General features: G+C 39.1%; 3 protein-coding genes across 3 annotated transcripts; 1 reads left to right on the forward strand and 2 right to left on the reverse strand.

The window, feature by feature from the left end:
• Positions 1–1,330: 1,330 nt before the first annotated feature.
• Positions 1,331–6,678, reverse strand: LOC310931795 (deoxyribonuclease-1-like; the record flags this gene model as incomplete). Its single annotated transcript, XM_083895024.1, has 9 exons — positions 1,331–1,452; positions 3,717–3,831; positions 3,907–4,003; positions 4,103–4,260; positions 5,177–5,289; positions 5,556–5,668; positions 5,757–5,843; positions 5,953–6,041; positions 6,598–6,678. The coding sequence occupies 9 exons, from the start codon at positions 6,676–6,678 to the stop codon at positions 1,331–1,333; spliced, it is 975 nt and encodes a 324-aa protein (XP_083751150.1).
• A 1,060-nt stretch (positions 6,679–7,738) lies between these two features.
• On the forward strand, positions 7,739–11,670 carry LOC310931796 (keratin, type II cytoskeletal 8-like; the record flags this gene model as incomplete). Its single annotated transcript, XM_083895025.1, has 9 exons — positions 7,739–8,074; positions 8,524–8,732; positions 8,824–8,884; positions 9,011–9,106; positions 9,207–9,371; positions 9,476–9,601; positions 10,578–10,798; positions 11,414–11,460; positions 11,561–11,670. 9 exons carry the CDS (start codon positions 7,739–7,741, stop codon positions 11,650–11,652), a joined length of 1,353 nt encoding a protein of 450 aa, XP_083751151.1. The 3' UTR covers positions 11,653–11,670.
• A 342-nt stretch (positions 11,671–12,012) lies between these two features.
• On the reverse strand, positions 12,013–15,019 carry mrps25 (mitochondrial ribosomal protein S25). Its single transcript, XM_083894833.1, has 4 exons — positions 14,849–15,019; positions 13,779–13,885; positions 13,571–13,658; positions 12,013–13,002 (listed from the first exon to the last, which is right to left on the reverse strand). Exons 1-4 carry the CDS (start codon positions 14,980–14,982, stop codon positions 12,813–12,815), a joined length of 519 nt encoding a protein of 172 aa, XP_083750959.1. The 5' UTR covers positions 14,983–15,019; the 3' UTR covers positions 12,013–12,812.
• Positions 15,020–21,007: the final 5,988 nt, after the last annotated feature.

Raw genomic sequence — 21,007 nt, forward strand, 5'->3', positions numbered from 1 at the left:
GTCAGTAAAACAAGCCATCATTGGGCTGAAAAATCAAAACAAACCCATCAGAGAAATAGCAAAAACATTATGTGTGGTCAAATCAACTGTTTGGAACATTATTAAAATGAAAGAATGCACCGGTGAGCCCAGCAACACCAAAACACCTGGAAAACCACTGTGGTGGACCACAGGAGAATTCTTTCCCTGGTGAAGAAAAACCCCTTCACAACAGTTTGCCAGTTCAAAAACACTCTCCAGGAGGTAGGTGTATGTGTTTCAAAGTCAACAATCAAAAGTAGACTTCACCAGAGTGAATACAGAGGGTTCACCACAAGATGTAAACCATTGGTGATCCTCAAAATCAGGAAGACGAGATTACACCTAAAAAAGCAGTTACAATTCTGGAAGAACATCCTATGGACAGATGAGACCAAGATCAACTTGTACCACAGTGATGGGAAGAGAAGAGTGTGGAGAAGGAAAGGAACTGCTCATGATCCACAACATACCACCTCATCAGTGAAGCATGGTGGTGGTAGTGTCATAGTGTGGGCATGTATGGCTGCTAATGGAACTGGTTCCCTTGTGTTTATTGAATGTTTTCACTGAAATATATGGTGTAACTCACCCCAAAAAAGGACTAGGCTGAAGTAAAAGGCATATATTTTTTTGTAACTGCTGACAAAAGCAGCATGATGAATTCTGAAGTGTTTTCAGCAATGAAGGGAAAATGGCCCAAGAACAAGCAGGAACTGAAGGTCATTGCAGTAGACTGCAAATGATTTGCAACCAAGTATTAAACAATGAAAGTTTGATTTATGATTGTTTAGATTGTCCCATTACTTTTGGTCCCCTAAAAAGTGGGAGGCACATATAGAAAGTGTTCCTAAACTGTTCACCTGATTTGGATGTAAATACCCTCTAATTAAAGCTGAAAGTGTGCAGTTAAAGCATGTAAAGTTTGTTTAATTTCAAATCCATTGTAGTGGTGTATAGAGCCAAAAAGAAGAAAATTGTGTTGATGTCCCAATATTTATGGACCTCAGTGTAGTTACTCTTTATAGACCGAAAATATGATTCTAGGTTATAGCTGAGCAGGTAAGTGTCCTTTTAGTAATTTCAAGCAATTAAATAAAAAATGACTATTTATATTCCACTTTTATATGCAAATATCATTATTTCACCTGTAGTAGACTGTAGTAGATTTAACCATGAAAATATGACAGGTTTCTCTCATATGATTCGTTATTGGTTTTAATAACCACTTTTTTACAGAAAGACACAAAAGAACTACAAACACACACAGAACAATAGCATAGCTAAATTTGAAGAATTTGAGGTAAACCATTTATTCTTCCAATTCCATTTTGGCAAGTTTCCGTTGTAGTAGAGTGATCTGGAGTTGAAGTTTGTGTTGCTCCAAGAGGAGATTTTCCCTCTGCAGTTTTAACACATCAGCCTGCAAACTCTCTGGGAGTGGAAACAAGTACATTTAGTTAGTCACACACAAGACACACAAGTAATAAATGTCAACAGAAATCATTCTCTCATCCAATAGATGTGTTTTTCATTCAACAAAATGGATCAGTGTGACTGTACATGATGGCATTTTTTTCCTCATAGAATTGTTGATGAAGTGGGGTCATTGGCTTTGGGCTTGAAATGTTCAGAAATATCACTTAAAATGTCATTTGATTGATCAGAGAAATGTTAATCTTGTGTAAGAGCACTGAAGTTCAGTCAGTGGTTAACTATGTGCACCTTTTACTGTGGACAGGGTCCCCACACCTTGGTTGACATCAATTCAAGGACTTTTCAAGGATTTCCCAGGACCAATTCATTCAAATTCAAAAAGGGCCGAATATGCTGACACAGTTTAAGATGGGAGGGCAACCTCTGCTGCTTGTATAAATGACTTTGTAGTTATATAAACATGTCATCACTGACTCAGAACTGTCCTGTATAAACTTATAACTTGATACAGTTGTTGTATATCTGCTCCTGGTCTCTTTCTTCTGTCTCTACCTCACCTCCCTCTTGTCCTTTCTCTCCCTCTCTTCTGTCCCCCATTTTTTCCTTTCACCCCAACCTGTCTAGACAGATGGCTGCACATCTTTGAGTCTGGTTCTGTCAGAGATTTCTTCTTCTGTTATCAGGGAATTTTTTTCTCTCTCCACTGATGCCTAGTGTTTGCTCATTGTGTTGATGTTGTCTATGTACAGTGCCTTGAAATAATGTATGTTGTGATTCAGTGCTATACAAATGGAATTGAATTGAATTGAATTGAATTAAATTGAACTGAATTGAATTGAATTGAATTGAATTGAATTGAATTGAACTTGTAATGTTTGCAGCATGCTCTACAAGTGGTTGTTCTTGAGATTTTTAGTAAGCCATTCTTTGTCATTTTGAAGGAACGCTCCATGGTGTAGGAAATTACGAGTTACGACTACAAATGGAATGCAGGAGTATTTTACATTTGACTACTATGCTTTACTTTCTTTTAACATAAAATAACAGCTTCAAAAGCATTTTAGATGGGTCATTGGTATGGGATAGGCAATAGGGAGAATTAAGTCCCTTTTATTCTCATTCTGCACCTGATACTTTGTCCTATGCCATCTTGGGGAGCAGGTATAAACACAGTGAGAGAAGTGTGTGACTTAATGATAGTCAGCGACGATCTACTATGCCAGAATCAGGCCCAGCAGGTTAAACAGTAATGCTAAACTGAGGTCAATTAAAAGGACTTAGAAGTCATCAAATATCTGCTTTCATCATCGTGGCATGTTTCCTTCAGTGACAGCACATCTGACAAATGTTACATAGTGATGCTTTAAGGAAGTATGAAGTGATTCTACAAAACCATGCACATTTATCTACAAATAATAAATAATATTTATTGTCAACATTTGACACATGTAACAATAACACATAATAAACAATAAGTGGGCATCAGGAAATGTATGGAGGGATTAATTCAATAAAATGTAACATTTGCCTGCCAAATAATTTAAAGCTGTAGTGTGTAAGTTTTAAAATAAAAACAAAACATCTGCTACTATGAAACCATTGTCAAATGAATTCACACATAGTTGATTAAGCCTTTCCGCTCCACGTGACTCTCTCTGTGTGTTTCTTAGTATAGCAGCATTTCGATCTCACTTGGCAACATTCCCATTCCGGTGCTGTGCTACACACAGGAAATTATTTGTTTTATGTCAAGACAGACTGAAGGAACAACAACACTGAGCTCGTAAAGCGTAAAACAGGTTATATGTATGAATGAATACACAAAGAAGTGCCAACAACAAAAACGCCTCAGCGGTGAATTCTACTGCTCAAAATGCCAGGTGTTCAGCAGCTTAATGGGATAATATGCTAATTTATTGGCTGTGTACGTCCGTCTGACTCCGCCTCTGTAGATGGCGCTGCATCTCTCTATAAGCTAGTGCGTACTGAATCTGTTTCCTGTTGACCTTTATGTCACAGAAAAACAAATGGAGTAAATCAATAGGATTCAGTCAAATATAGATATTATCATTGTGTAAAATGCTGTAAACGTGATTCACAAGGCATTGTAAAACATTCCTCTCATTACTGACACCCCACTCTTGTCTTTCACGGAAGCAGCTCTGCATTTTAAAAGTCAAGTACACAGATGTCTGAAATGCTTTCATCCATGTCTGACAACTGACACAGAAAGGATTGTGTGACACATGTGTCTCTGTTACCTGTGATTGTGTTGTCACCTGGCACATTCTGGGCATCAACAACGCCACACCTTTGGTTGCTTTTACTCATGCGTAATTCCACCTCCACAGGATAGTGATCGCTTACTCTCAGGGCCTGCGGGGATGATGGACATACCAGATGAGGCATGTTGTCGTGACACAGGATGGTTAAATGAAAACATAAACTTACCATTTCTTCTGTCATAGAAAACTCTGTGTGGAAATTGAATGGCTTGGCCGACTTCGGTGTGATGGCTGCCAACATGTCGTCTCCATACACAACAATCCTGTGAAAGAAACATGACATTCATGTGTAGAAAATCATTCTTCTACTATTGAAAAACAAACATTTCCTGACAGCATTTTAACCTCTGTTACGCCCCCACCTGTCGTAGGTGTGATCGTTGGATGTGTTTGCAGTGGTGTCCACGTCGTCGCCAATCAGCCAGTGGAAATTGGTGTCACTGCGTATACGAATCGCCTTCATTTCTTTACGCGTGACATACGCACCGTCTGCGTTGAAGTCGCCCAGGATCATAATGTTCTGGAGGAAATCAACTGCAGCCATTACAACACTAGTATAAGAACACAAAGAAATGCCATACAAGACTTACTTAGTATAATAACAAGATGCTATGCCATAATTATGAGACACTATCTCCAAATTATGACTTAGTATCTCATAATTATGACTTAACATCTCATAATTATGATTTAGTATCCTGTAAATATGAAACCAATTACCATAAAAAAAACTGATACTGCAAAACAGTCTGTTTTGCTTTATTTCTTTTTATTTATACTCATATTTATCAGAACTAAATTGGCTAGTTTTGTGTTGACAATCGCTCTATGAGCCTTAAATAACTATTCTTGCAATTTTGTAACTGCTGGTTCATTTTACTAGATTTTGGATTCCCACTGGATTACTGACAACATGTTTCCCCAGGGAGTCTTTATTTGTTTGTTTGTTTGACTTTGATTATTATGTCACCATAATGGGACATTATAGACATTGTCTGTGCATTATTGTTTAATTTTTCACCTTTTTTTTTTCCATTTTATCTGACCATGACTGTTTGTCTGTGTTTGAGCATATTATGGGTGTGTCAGGACCATAGACAATATACCTTTCCTCCTGAAGCTATGAGGGAAATAAGGATATATTGAATGGCCACCAGGGGGGCAACTTTGCTGTTTTCAATCAGTTACAGATCCTCTCCAATAAAATATATAAATTTTCTAAATTATGTTTCCATTTCGAGGAAATTGAGGATAACATAGTTTCCATGCGAGTGGACAGCAGTATGATTGACAGCTGGTATCTTCCAATAAGAGCCTTGTTACAAGGTGTGTCTGTGAACTTCCTCTGCCTCTAAATCATGAAGTCTTCAGTCTACCACCACAATAAAACAAACCACCGGTCGATCATTCATATTTCATTGCATGGATGAACTCACATCAGTTTTCCATTTGTCCCTGACGTGCAGGAAGACCTCGTACAGCTCATCCAGCTCTCTCTCTGAGTCTGAAGGTGTGGTGTGGACTGGGATCAGCACTAAGTCCTTCAGCACTGCGAGAAGAAACAGTCGGTTGAGACCACGAGTGCGTATCACGACAGTGCTCACTGACACAGTCTGAACAAACTTGATAAACCCGCTGCTTGCTTCGATTCAAACATCAAACTATGCTTGAGTGATTTGCTTTAATAAAAACAAAGACGTCCGTTACAGGATCTATACGGACATGACTCATTCATACCATGACAACAGTGCTGTGGCAACCAATCAACTCAACCACAAACACATGAGTACTGATGAAACATTCCCTCGTGCTGACCTGTGTAGCGTGGCATGAAGTGAAGAATATACGGCTCTCTTGCAAAAGCGTCCACGTCGTTCACCTGGTTGTCTTCGTATTGATAGGAGTCGATCAGCTTGACCACGTCGTCCCTTTTACAAGGAGCAGATGTCTTTTTAAAGCCGCCTTTCAGCAAAGTACAACAACCAGTCTTACAGATGACAGAAGATATCGTCTTACCTGTAGAGAAACAGAAATTGTTCCTTGTATCTGTTTCTTCCCAGACGAGTACTGAGCTGCAGAGAATAGTGATGGCTGGTGTTGACCCTGGGATACACACCAGAGTTAAAATATACTGTATATATATATATATATATATATATATATATATATATATATATATATATATTAAGCATCATCAATAGTTTTCACTCACCTGTTCAGTTCTTTCATGAACAGTTTGACAGAGTCTCCACTCACGTCCACCACCTCCAGAATCAAAATAATGTCATATCGTGACACAATCTGTTCAAAACAAAGTCAAAAATGTATATTTTAGCCTTCTGGGAGAAATTTTAAAGTCATTAACAATAAATAGTGAGAACTAACAGTAATAAATATGGGTGTTAGTGTCAGAGGAGTCAAGTTATGGAATCATTTCAATAATGGGTTGACCATAATGCAAACCAGGTTTAAATGAAGCAGAAAGGTCTTTAACAAATGACATTTAAAAAATTGTAACATTGTACATTTACATTTTAAGTGGTTGAAGAACGTATAAAATATTATTACTTAAATTAATTAAGTTTAATCACACCAAAGCAAGAAGTTTAGAGAAAGAAAGAAAATGTACTTCTGTAAGTTTTTGTGTGAACTTATTGAGGTCCTTCTTTACATTATAACATCAATCATTGCCACTCACTCTTTGTTCCCTACACTAGCTATTAATTATGAACTGGCTGCTTTCCACACCTAAACATTTGTAATTATCATTAGTCTTTAATTGTAAACTATATAAAATGATCAATAAACCACAGAGTTGCTTTGAAAACCAGCCACCTCATACTTTTGACTGCTTTACCTTAACCAGAGTCGACAGGGCGTCTGGGTCTGCGACTTTTGCCAGGCCAAACCGGCGAACATTGAAGGAAGCTATCTTCATGTCTGACAAGAAGAAAGGGAAAAAAATGTCAACAACATATTTCAAATAATTCAAATTGCTTTAAAATATACAGCAGACAGAGACTGGAGTACCTACCTCAGTGGTGAGTCTCTGTGTTGTGTTGCAGTCTCGCCCCAGAATAATCCTGCATGTAATGTGTGAGAAACGTATTCATGTGTGAATGCGTGTGTTCTTAAAGGGAGGCCATGATTATGCAATCAGTCTGAAAAGGGGTGAGAGTTACGTTGGCGCGTGAAAACAAAGCAAAGACTGAGAGGTCAGACCAGTTTCATAGTTTACACTCAGCTATACGGAAATCATGCATCCAACTGTGACATTTTCTCTCAGTCTTGCAAGACTCTCCCAAAGCCAGTATGAAATAAGTGTATTATTATTGTACAATATTTAGGTTAAGCTCCTTATCAGTAAAAAAAACCAAAAAACTATTAATTGAAAAAAAATTGTTTTTTTGTTGACATTTTGCCTCCGATTGGTCTTTGTGGCAAGAAATGCTGTAACATTATACAGTGCATATATATATATATATATATATATATTTGCTGTGTCCTTCACTTGAAAATGGACAAGCAGAACTATCAGACCTGATGTTTGTTTATATACAGCAGCAGAGCAGGGGTGGGTGGGGTCATACTACTGAATAACAGTGGTGTGTGACTCTGTGTTGTCTCTGTAGTCACAGTGTTTCTCTCTCTTTCTCTGTGTCTACAGTATACCAGGAGTGTATCCCAGGACCTTTTGACAATGGTTTTCTGATTTCACACACGATCTAATGACTTCTTGGATGACAGCAGTGGCAGCTACTGTCATTGACACAGAGTTTACTTATAGAAAACAGTTTGCAATTGTAGCATACCAGAGGTTGTGAAGCAGGCCTGGAATCCAGTGTGACAACACCATCCTTTACTTACAGCAGGGGTAGGTGGGGGGGGAACAGGTTGCATGCCGTCAGACAGGTTAAGCCACATTTGGGAGACGCATACCTTCCCTATCAACAACCACGCCTTGTTCTGTCTATAAAGCAACACCCAAGAGATGAGGGATGCACTGCAGGGCTCAACCACTGCCTGACCTCTACATCCATCCATACCCAAAGTCTCCACACATCACCACCATGAGCTTCCATGCCACACGCACCTCCCGCCGAGGTCTGCAAAGTTCTGCAGGGGGCTTCAGCAGCACGTCCATGGGATCCTACTCCATCCCCAGGATCAGCAGCGGGGCTCAGCAGATGGCCCCAATCACAGCCGTGACCGTCAACAAGAGCCTGCTCACGCGGATGAACGTCGACATTGACCCCAACTTCCAGGCCATCCGCACCCAGGAGAAAGAGCAAATCAAGAGCCTCAACAACCGCTTTGCATCATTCATCGATAAAGTAAGAATCACAGCATCTCTGGTTATTTGTGTTGGATGATCTTGTCATCCTTTTACAGACGAGAACTGTGCAAAAGTCTCAGGGCACAATCAGCTTTGTGGCTTTTATGTCTGTCAAATTCTGTGATCATTGGATCATATGGATTGGAATGATGTGGCTGAAAGATGTTAGCAAGCTGTCAATCACTTGAACTCATACAGCATGTGTTTGTAAATGCTCAAACCTGAAACAACAGGCCTGTTCAGACTCCAGTCCAGGTTTATGAGAGTCAGGGTCATGCTGTTGTTCAAGTGTAAGGGTAGGTCCCACTAAATACTTGATCCTTTAACCTGTAGAACCAGGGTTTCCTGTATTTTAAACATACTGTGTGGTCATTATATCATTGATATGGTGGCCAATACTGTACCTGACCTAATATTTAAACATTTATTATTTTGTATTTTTGACAGGTTAGATACCTGGAACAGCAGAACAAAATGCTGGAGACCAAGTGGAACCTGCTGCAGGGACAGACGACTGCCCCGTCGACCATTGAGCCCATGCTGAAGTCTTACATCCTCAAACTGGAGCAACAGCTGGAGTCTCTCAACAACGAAAAACTCCGGCTCGACGCGGAGAACAGTGTCATGCACAAAAATGTCAATGACAACAAAACGAGGTAAGACAAGTTTTGTGAAAGACCGAATGTCAGTAATGAAAGTGTGTGGGGGTGTGATAATTAAAGAGGATTTCTAATATGGTGGTTTCAGGTACGTGCAGGAAATCAACAAGAGGAACGAAGCTGAGAATGACTTTGTCGTGCTGAAAAAGGTACAGTTTGCAGTCTATCACTGTGTACACGTTAAACAATGATGAGCGGCGTGTTCAAAGGCTGTAAGTGTTGTCTGTCTCGTGCAAAAGGTGTAGGTTCATTTGTTTTTTCCATGCTACTTGCAGGATCTGGATTCAGGTTATATATCCAAGGTGGTGCTGAATGACAAGCTGTGTGGTCTCACTGATGAATTCCAATTCCTCAAGGCGATCTATGATGCGGTACACAAACCTTTTATTGATCTTGAACAACAAATAAGTGTGTTCTGGGCTGGGTCTCTCTTCTCACTGCGAAAATCTTTTGTTTTGTTTTTTTAAAAAGGAGCTGCACGAGCTGCAGGAAAGTCTGAAAGAGACATCCGCGGTGGTGGAGATGGATAACTCCCGCTCCCTGAAGATGGATCAGATTGTAGCTGAAGTCAAGGCTCAGTATGAGGACATTGCTGCTCGCAGCCGCGACGAGGCTGAGAGCTGGTACAAGAACAAGGTGAGGAAGTAAAGCATATTTTGAAAGGGGTCAATGTCGAACACTCATAAATCATTCTGTCATGCCTGATAATTACATGTTTTAATCTGGGTTACTGTTTCCAGTTTGACCAGATTTCTGCTGACGCTGAACTCTATGGCAAGGACATGCGCAGCACCAAAGCAGAAATAGCTGATCTCACTCGCTTGATCAGCCGTCTGCAGAATGAGATCCTGGCTGCCAAGAAACAGGTGAGTATCGGATATAGTGAATGACAAATACAGATGTGATGAAAAAGGCGAAGGCAGCGGAAACAGGATACTTCATATTAAAGCTGCTGTCAGTGATGTCATCTGTCGGCTAAACTTTGGTTCACTTGCTGCCATTTGCCTTTTCCTCCCTTCTCCCTATAATCACCTCAATAACCCTTCTTCCCAAATGACCCCCAACAGGTATTTGTAGAGTTCCTGTTGAGGGATTCCAAAAATGGTTTCTTTATGATTTACTGTCAAACCCTTGAGATTTAGAGACCCATGACAGTCTGGTTTCAATGAGAGCTGTTAGAGAGTGGAAACAGTTAAAAGAAGAGTAATGTTTTTTTTGTGAAATGTACGTGGTGCAGGAACAGACTCACCTTAACAACATGGGTTAGGCTCACTTTTTGCATTGTCGATCCTCTGCTGCTTCCGTCAATGAGTTTTAATGTGTTATTTGGTGATTTTTGCGTTTGAAATCCTTGAAAGGCAGAAATGGCAGAAACAAACTTATCAACTTTGCATATATCAAACCAAAAAGGCAGCAGTAGACCAGCAGCTCTCCAGCGCCAGAAAGTGAAAAATGCTGATTTTCTTATATGGACTTTGGTGCAGGAGAGTGAGCAGTTCAAGAACTTTAGTTTCCTGTCAGAAAAGAGCATCTAATGGTGAGGTAAAGCTGGGAACATATTTAAGGATATCATAGATTTAAACAGGTGCGGCTAAAATGGTTTTATTTGTTGTCCCAGTTGACAGCCAAGCCAAGACAACAGTTAACATTTCACCAACAGCAGCTTTAACTTTAATTTGTTAATACATTAATCAAGCGTTATGTTTCATGTGCTGGTAAGTGAAAACTAAGCTACAGTCATACTGTACTCGGACACTTGTCAAGCATAATATTGACGACTGACTGAAACCCTTTCAGTTTACTGAATGCCTGAAATGACTCATACTTGCACGTTATTTTCAGCGTGAAAATCTCGAGCACCAGATTGTGGAAGCAGAGCAGCGCGGGGAGGGGGCCGTGAAGGACGCCAAGGCTCGCATCAGGGACCTGGAGCTGGCTCTGCAGAGGGCCAAGCAGGACATGGCTCGCCAGCTGAAGGAGTACCAGGAGCTCATGAACGTCAAGCTGGCCCTGGACATAGAGATCTCCACCTACAGGAAGCTGCTGGAGGGAGAGGAGCAAAGGTGAGTGAGTTCATGGTGAGGGTAGTTTAGACCAGTGATTCCCAAAGTCTGGGTAGTGACCTACAAATGGTTCATGGGAAATTTGTTGGGGTCCCCAAACAAATTTGCAGAATTTCCCCAGAATTTAGACCAGAATTTCTTTTTTGACACCGATTATAATCGTACCTATTACATACATGTATTAACGGTGAATTCTGATACCTTTATACAAACAACATTGTGCAGTTTACAAATTGTCCGTGCACAAATGAGGAAAATATGCAATGAATTTAAAATTCTTTAAAAAAATGATGTGCAATAAAATAATAAAATAAGCACAAGCTGCCCCAACTTTAAGGAACTTATCTTCAGTATCTTAGTACTTATTACTTAAGTAAGCTGACTTTAGGAATTTATACCACACCAATCTGTAACAGTGGATTTTACTTCTGTATTTAACATATCCTTAATCCTGAACAGTTGGGATAAAAAAGCTAAAACAAAAGATGCAATTTCTCATTAAGAGAAATTTAGATTTTTTTTTCCTTAAAATTGTTATTTCTTTTTAGGCCCAAAATAAGAACAGTATCCCAGTGTACACTTATTACTGTGTATCCCCTGCTCTTTCTTGAACAGAATTGGACAGAACTCAGTTGTCAACATCCAGACAGTGCCCACCAAAGGTAAACACTGACGATGACACCATTATTACCACAGTCCCTGGCATCATGTTTGGGTGAAACCATTTTCTTCCCCCCCTTTCCACCATCCTCTCTCTAACAGCCACCATGGTAAAGACCCACCAGCGGCGTCGTTCAGGTCCACTTTACATCAAGACAATGGAGACCGTTGACAGATCATACAACAAGAACTAAAAGACCACACGGAGCTCTCAACTGCTGAATCTCTGCGATTAGAAACTGTGACTCTACCTTTATAACGTCTGTAACCTGCAATAAAACGTCTGCACGTTTGTTGACTCTGATTTAATGGTATCTTCGATTTATTTCAGTTGTAACACAATCAGTAGAAACCAAGTTGAGCATAAAGGCAGTGCAAATAAATGAAATATGCATCAAATTAATATATTAATTACACTGAAGTGCAAAAAATAAAGATACTTCACAACATAATATTTTGTCTTAATTTCTCCACACACATACAGAGATATACGCAGCTATCCTATGTCTGAGATATTATTAATATCTACTAACATGTCTTCGAGGCCTTTAGGAAAGTTGTTAAGAAGACAAACCACGACATCCTTTTAAATGCACAAATCCTATAATTTGATACCACACTTAGGTTTGGACATGGCAAAATAACTATATAACGCTCCCCAATTGCCTATTGGACTCCAGGCAGCACTTCGCTGCTGTATATGTCAAAATGCTAATGTATTACAAAGGATGAGAGAAACAGATATAACTGTTGCATGCCCTCATTTTTCAACGCTGCAGGTAGCTTGAATTTGAACAATTGCTATGGATTACAATGTTTGACTTTGTATTGATTTCTTTCAATAGACTCTGCGTTTCATGTCTCTGTAATGCAACTTACTGCTTCTACCTTAACCTTTGCTTTCAAGTCACACAGAACATAACTTGTACTATGTACTATGTGGACTCAACCTTGATGACTGTCAATCAGCAATGGGGACTGACTTTGGACATGGGTTCAAACACCGAGACTCAACTACAACACTGACTTCAACTGGCATGGACGAATCTGGGTTTTTATTTGAATGTTTACACTGCGATATTCTGTTCACATCCTGGAACCAGGTCATGTCACGTACAGTACAAACAAGGTGTGATGTCAAGTTATCCAAACCAAACGTCCTCTCTGACAAGTGTTTCTGCTGGTTCCTGGTGGAGAGGAGGAAGTCAGTCCATGCCCTGCCAATCTTCAATACACAGGCACTAGAAGTACAAACACCTGTGCATATTTACAACTTAATATGCAACGTGTGTTTGTCCGGTAATATAATAAAAAATAATACAATATTGTCCACTTCACGATCAACAGTCTGCTCTTATTCCTGCGACGCCGCCATTTGGGCTCGATATTTGCCTGTCATTTCCTTGGGCAGCGGCGTGGTGCCGGGACACGGCACCTGACTGTCCACCTCGCAGATGCACTCCCTCAGACAGTACTTCTTTGGCCCAAAGTTGGCAGGGTTGGACGCCTGCATCTTGGCTTGAGCCTCATCTTGTAACAGTTCTCTGCGAGCAGAGGGAGTAAGAAAAAAAAACCTCAGACTTGTCACTGAAGGGGTCACTGTTGTGACACACAACTGTGCAAAAGTTTCAAGCAAATTCTGTGGAATTCATTGGAATTTGGAATGAAGTGATGCGACTTAAAGCTGCTCTTATATATTAGCGAGCCGTCAATGAGTTTAACTCATGCAACAAGTGTATGTGATGTTCAAGCATGTCTTGAATAAACCTGGCGTAAAATACGTTTTTTACAGCAGATATTCCTTTAAATGAAATAGTAGAACAAACACAGGATTTACCAGTAACATTAATTAAGGTTCCACTCCACTATTAACAGAGCTGTTATTTTTCAAGTGTAAGGGTAGATCACGCTAAAACTTGACACCTGTAGAAGATGTTTTTTTTTCTTTTTAAAACATATACATATACATACATTGACATACATTGACCTACTGTATATTCATGATGTTTGAACACACGGACATTATAATGTCTGTAAAGTGCCTTGAGATAATGTATGTTATGATTTGGCACTATACAAATAAAATTTAATTGATTAATACAAGTATCTTACTCTGATTTGCCCAAAATCTTCTTAACATGTTTTGCGATTTCCCTGTGCTCCTTGCCCTCCACATCCACCAGTACTTGTTCACCATCATCTACAAGAGAGACAGAAGATTAACTTGATGGGATATTGCACAGTTATGATAGTTGTGATCATTAAGAGTGGTATTTCAATGACAATAATACAGAGTAAACAACAGTGCAAATCTACACACCCAGGTAGAACTTCAGAAAGGGGGATGGTGTCATATTTTTGAACATCATTATTTGGACCCAGGGGTTTTTGTACTGGATCTGAGGAATATTGAAGAACACAAACTTCCTGCAAAACAACATGAGAAAGTACAACATTTAGCAACATTATACATTAGAGCTGTTGTGCAGCAATGTGTCGCGGTAACTGAAGAACTGGATGACAACAACTACCCATTACACAAGTATTAAACTCACAACCTCGCAGACGCCAAAGGCAAGTCATTGTCCTTGTGAGGTGCACATACATGTCATCTGCCTAAGCATCTCCAATATACATCATCACATCAGATATTGGAAGGAAAAAAAGTCCAATATAGTGCATGGAAAAATGTCAAACCTTGACAACTGACATGACAGAAAAAACACTGTACATTTTTCAACACTGTAGATGTATTCAAGAATCAGCAAATATGTACAGCATTCTTCCTCGTTCGGCTTCGAAGAATGATACACAGCCGTTTACAGTCAAATATTTGAAGCAACTTTTAGGATAAGACAAACGTGTGTAGATTGTGTGCGACAGTCTGCAGATGTATTGCTGTAGCAAGTTTCAAGATTCCAAATTTCTTTACCATGACTTTACATTACGTAATTCTATGAAGACAAGTGCATTTAATTTCCCTTGCATGACATGAAATAATTGTTTAAATTATAGTTAAACAACACATGAAACTGTGTTTACATACAGTTTTTGATATACACTGCTGCTGTAGCGCCATCAGCAGGACTACTGGTTTGAATAAGTTTTACTGAATAAGAATATATTTTATAAATCATAAACATGAAGAATACTGATAAGCTCAGTAATAAAAACACTGACAACTCTGATTAAGTGTGTTATTATTACACGAGTCTGCAGTATACGTGCCTTGAGTAGATACAAGTGTTTTTTGTTCGTTTTTTAGTCGTAACAGTTTCATATCCCAGTAATAAAATTGCTGGTGAATATGTAACACTTTAGCGTGTAAATATATTTAACTGTGTTTCATCTTGCACCTAGACTAGCGTGCTGCTAGCTGTTAGCTCTGACCTTGCTCCTTCGCCCAGCGCTCCGAATGTGTTGTAATTCACCGTCATGATCTTCACTTTGTTTTTGAAGATGATGTCGCCCTTCTGCAGATACTCCAGTGTTCTCCTGATGGGGAACCTTCCTTTCATAGGCATCTTGGTGAACTAAATCCTTCGTTATTTACACACTAACATGTGAAATCAAGCCTCTTCGCAGAGCAGCAAGTCACAGATGCGCGTATAGAGAGACGCGTGTTGATGACGTCAAGCGTGGCAAGGGAGCAGAGCGTCCTGGGAAATGTAGTGTTTCAAAATAACTTCTGTATTTCATTCACTGTCTGTAAATAAGTCTGATATTTTTTAGTCTATGTGATGTAATGGTATACATTATTATATTACATTATATTATATTATATATGTCGGAGAGGAAGTGAAGTTTTGTTTTTGGCGGCTCTATGTGCCTGTTTGTTTGTCCGTCTGCTTGTTGTGTTTCCACATTTCTACTTGCACTTGCCACTATGACCAGCAGAGGGCGCCAAATGCTTCTTGCATAAATGGGGGGAAGTCTCTCTGATTGCCTTATTATTATATTATATCTTTTGTAGTGGGGAGTTTGGTGCTCTCTCATTTGAGAACAATAAAATAAACAAAACAAAAAAGTCTTAAATCTTAATACTTAAATAAATAAAAAATAATAAATCGAATAAGTATACAGACAGTTGTTAATTACAGAAAAACCAATACAAAAAACTTTAAAATAAACCATTAGTATTTACTAGCATTTACCTGAAAATACAGGACACATTGCTTTTAGTTTTAGCTGTTGTCTGTAAAACTAACAGGATAAAACTGAATCCTAGAGATGTAAAACCTTTCCATCATGTACAGACAGAGTCTTGTTATATGTCATGAATAACTGTTTATTTCTTTCATAATAATGTGGCTTCAGGGAAGCCGGCCCCAGAGACAGGAATGCTGTTACAGTCTTTATACATTTGTTTTATATTGTCATTGGTATGAGGTAGAAATGTAGTGTTGTGACAAACTTGAACATCCGAATGTCTTCATCTTTCTCTCTCTTGTTTTACATGAGCAAAAACAAAACATTTATATGGTATACATTCTTGACCTTTGGATATTCAATCCACAAATCTGAAAAAGAAAATCTGCTCAAATACCCCTCTAAAATGGGCAGCTCATGGTTGATATTTTAAAGCCACATTTAGACATTAAAATCAATTTTTTTTTCCTATACAGCATTTAATAAAACGGATTTAAGCAGCTTCTCCATGCACTGCAATGCACTATAAAAAATGACAACAATGCTCCTTATTAGAGCACACAGCAACACGATTATAAAACCCTGCTTAAAAACAACATGCATTCATTTAAATGAAATTACACATACAAACGTCAGTTCACACCAGTGTCTTTACATAGAGTCTGCTTTCAACCCTATTAGTACAACTGACATTATATATTCACGAGACACAGCCATTGATGACTTCTTTATATTCATGTTATCATTCATGTTGCTGTGGAGGCTTACTCTGAGGCATTGTACAGGGTTCCCACACATTTTTACCTTTCCATGAGATTCTACCAAACGTCCATGACAATTTTAGTAGTTTAACAAAAGTTGAAAATGTAACATGGGTTTTGGAATGGAATATCTTAGTGTAACAAACTGTATATTTGTCATTGGAAAGCCGAACATTATTAAAAACATTTGCCTTGCATTTCTGCTGATTATCATCCTAACTTCATGAGTGGACATAATGCATACTACAGGTATCACATGTGTCATGGGACATAAGTGAGTGACGTTAATGCAGCTCGGAGTCTTATATCTGATATTTGATATCAGATCAAGACAAAATTACAAACCATTTCCAGGCATTTCATGACTGTGGGAACCCTAATTATACAAGTGGTAAATAAAAAGGATGTCTGACAAGACAATCAGCATTTTCCCATACTGTTGCTTTGAGGGGGGGGGGGGGGGGGGGCAAAAAGATAAGAAAAATTAGAAAATGTGAAAAGTAGAAAATGTATTGAGAGGGAAATATGCAACATTCTGCCTCATAAGATGTGAAGTATGTAAAAATATGGCAGAGTGCTACTGTCTCGGGTAAAGAGTGGCGTCATACTCCTATTGTTGAGTTGTCATGTCTGCTGTTTCGTTAGCAGTTGCATTTGAGTACCGAAATTTAAGACTCCATAAATAAATATACTGCTTTCAAACAGGGTTGTTTGCTACATAGCCCTGTCACATTCATAATCTGTTTGCTCAATGTTTTCGAAGAGTTCAGAGTGATGAGGATGTGTATGTAATTACTACAAGTTTCTCATGCAGCAATAGACACATAGAGTAACGAGCTGCTCAGTTGTGGCAGAAAGTGGTTTAAAGTGTCAGCGGAAGGCAACTGTCAGGGTTTTTACTCCCAAAGAAGGGTTGTTTTTCAAGTAAAAGGGCTACAGGCATGGAGAAGAGAACAGGGTTAATATTTGTCTCTGAGCTCTGTGAGTGAAGGAAGGGCTCCAAAATGACTCGAGCTACCTTTCCATAAACTCATAAGTTAGTGCCGGGTTGAAGTCTGCAGTGGTCCACTGTATGTAAATTACATCATCCTCCAATGTCTGCTTTCATCCACACGGCCAACACACACACCTCCAGTTTGATTCGTATGGCCAACTGCCTCAAAACACTTTCCCAGTCCAACTGTTGACACGCTCTTGTTTTAGTACAAAGAGGCGACAAAGAAGAAGGTTACCACGGAAACTTGCTGGAGGTTATAGGCGGAAGTCCACCAAAGAATACAAGGAAACACAAATTAGGGTATGGAATGGAATTTGAGATTGAGTACGCAGGTGTGGAGTGCTAGACTGACACGGACCCACGTTTGAGTATGAACGGGAACTCCAGCTTGTACAGGCATGTGGAAATGGGAAGCAGCTCTCCACAAATGCAGTATGACCCAGCCCTAACTTGATGCATACATGCCACACACCTGGTGAGCAGGTAGAATAGGTCGATAGCTTACTAGCATTAGCCGCCACGATTGTTTTTGTTTTGGTCTGACGTGTGCTCAACTGCGACAACTAATAGTGCTGACCAATTGCATAGCCGAGCTTTAAAAATGTTATTTACTTAATTTATGCACTCTTTCTTTTTACCATGGAGTGAGAGTATACTTTGTAGTTATGTTTGTCTCTGTTTCAAAGAGGTTGAAAACTCTTAAAGTGCAATACAAGCTTTTGGAGGCCGTTCATTTAAGAAAACAAACAAACAAAAACAAAAACCCTGACAGGACGTGTGGAAGAAGCCACTTATGTTTTTAACCAAGGATCTTTTGGGATTGCATTTCTGTTGCATCTGTCATTATTACGACCAAAATTTGAGAACCGCTCCTCTCCTCCACCAACTAATTCAAGTACCTCAAGCTAATTTAACAGTGGAAAATACCAGTTTGATCTACTTCTAGAATTTTACAATTTGTTATGAGCGTCAACGGTATGTGCATTGCAACAGCATCACTCATGTCAGTGAGCACATCTGATGCCCGTCTTCATAGTCAAACAAATCAAGTATTTGTCGGTGGGAAAAGATGCTGCACTTAATCAAGTGCTTGAAATCCCTCTAAAATTAAAGATGCATCCAGTAATCTGAAGCTCATGCCAAAAGATCAAAGTAAAATAATGGATGTCCCGCCCCCTAACAAACCCATGGAAACACTGACACCCAAGACTGGCTTCACTCATGAGCTTTGTATTCCTCACTATGTTTTTTTTTTTTTTTTACAATCAGGGTAACCTGCCCAGTACTTTTAAGTACACTTCATATTCAACAAGCAAATTTGTACACAACAAATTAAAGTTTTTAGAAAACATACAAAACACAAACGTATTAGTCAGAACAACTGCAGCAAAACGCCACGAAATCTGATTTGATGTGCATTTAACAGCATACAAATGCAAACAGTATAAACAGTAGCTGAGCTACCCATACGTATGTAACATTTCTGAACTCAAAAATGTGAAGATGTCATTATTTTGAAGAAATACTTGCCACTAATGATGACACATACAGACTGCAGATTGAGAACACGACGAAGGAGGGGAAACGGCATATAACTGATTGTCGTAAAAAGATCGAGTAATATGGTGATTGCACTGCTTAAAATATAAACATAGTCACAGTGGCCCAGAGTGTATCTAAACATAAAAGCTCTAAATATTTTCCAATATAAAAGAGAAAATTTGCTTCATGTGATTCTGAGGACGAAACTGAATAACTAAACAGAATAAATAATTTGACGTTGGTAATGAGCGACAAACTTTAGCTTCATGGTGTGATTAATAGGGGTGGGAATCTCTTGGCACCTCACGATTCGATTCCATTACGATTCAGAGGTCAACGATTCAATTCTAAACCGATTATCGATGCATCTCGATGCAACAATTTTTTACTTTAATACTTTGCTACTCATTTAAAAGTAAGATAAAGCAACATAAATATAAATGTGGTAGTGCCCCCTCATCTGCCTCATCTGGTGCAGACAGCCCTTTTATTTCTGCGCACCGCCCCTGCTCTGTTCTCTTCTCCCTCTCCTTTGCCATTCGTCGCTCCTGCGTCTCCAAGCGCTCATTTGATTTTGATTTGATCTAAAGCAGACTGGATCATTTCTCTACATGTTTTATCCCCACATAAAAATAATGATCTTTATGACGAGGATGGAGTACAGTCGTGATGAAGTGCAGGTGATCCGAGTGAAACTGAGTGGTGACAGACTCTGAAGAGCAGAGAAAACTTTTCATCGTTTTCACACTGTGGTCTTAATCTTTGTGAAAGAAGACGCTTTTACGCTGTAATTACGGGAATAACAGATGCATCAGATGAGCTGATGTCTTTAGTTAACTGCTCAAAGAGAGAGAATGTTCTCTGCTGTGAAGTCAATGTCGCGGGGAGTTCATAATCTGTGCCGCACGCAGCCAAGTTTCACTTTTGCGCAGAGTCTTTCCAGCGTTTAACAGGTGATGTTCCACAGTGAACTCGCTGTGTTTCGACCGCCGAATTATCGGTGCATCCCTAAATATAACATCTTTATTGACAAGAACGATGTAACCATAATAATGACGCACTTGATAGTGTGACTTAGGTTTCAATCGGCACCTGTACAAGTGCGCTGCGCGGATTACATGGGGGAACGTGCGCTCTTGTTCCCCGGTATAGAAAAAGCTGAGGTGTATAAAAAAATATATTTTAAATAAATAAACAAGCAACGCAAAGCCTGGCGGCCCGCTAGGCTTATAATACACTGGGGGAAACCCTAGCTCTGCAGCGAGTGAAGCGAACAGAATGTTGCAGCAGGCGAAGTAAAGTTTTTTTATTTATTTTTTTATTCCGATTATTAACTTATCCGCATCGATTCGGATTCGTTCTAAAGAGAATCGCGATGCATCGAAGAATCGATTATTTTTCCCACCCCTAGTGATTAAGCGCTTAAGTTTCAGTTATTTCTTGCCAACTGTTATTTGGATTTTATTAGAGTGACAACTGTGTCACTATGAAAATTAAAGAAAAAAAAAAAACTTAGTATAGTCATTAGCCATTTAAGATAATACTGAAGCAGTATTTCTAGAGGCTAACATAAATTAAATAATTTACACACTAAAATACAGCTAAGGAATAAGATTGGAGTTTAAAATATGTGAATTCAATTCCTCTTTAAAAATAAAAATAAAACAATTCTCATTTGATGATACCTTGATAAACTTGAGAGCATGGTAAGGCTTAAATTTAAAACAAACATATTTGACAGGTGTAGCTAAAGGGTAAAGTTCACATGTAACAAGCTTTAAGTGCTATAAATGCACTGCAGGAGACGAGCGTGGCTGAAGCTGCAGAGATTTCGCTCATCATTTCTTTCTTTTTTTGGTGTGGCTTAGTTTAGGTCAGAAACTTAAGAGGACCACAGTGCATCAGCTCCAGAAGACATTCAGTGGCGCTGAAATAATGGCTTGTCTTAATATGCCATGGATTCCTGAATGACTTGGACCATGTACCATGTACTGTCAGAAAACAAGAGGCTACTAGAGTTCAAAACTAAACCCATTAACCTGCGACAGAGACAGTGGTGTGTCTTAATTAACATTTCTGAGTGCTGGAGTGGTGGTTGTC

Source organism: Microchirus variegatus (genome assembly GCF_963457635.1).
Source record: "Microchirus variegatus genome assembly, chromosome: 9".
NCBI lineage: Eukaryota > Metazoa > Chordata > Actinopteri > Pleuronectiformes > Soleidae > Microchirus > Microchirus variegatus.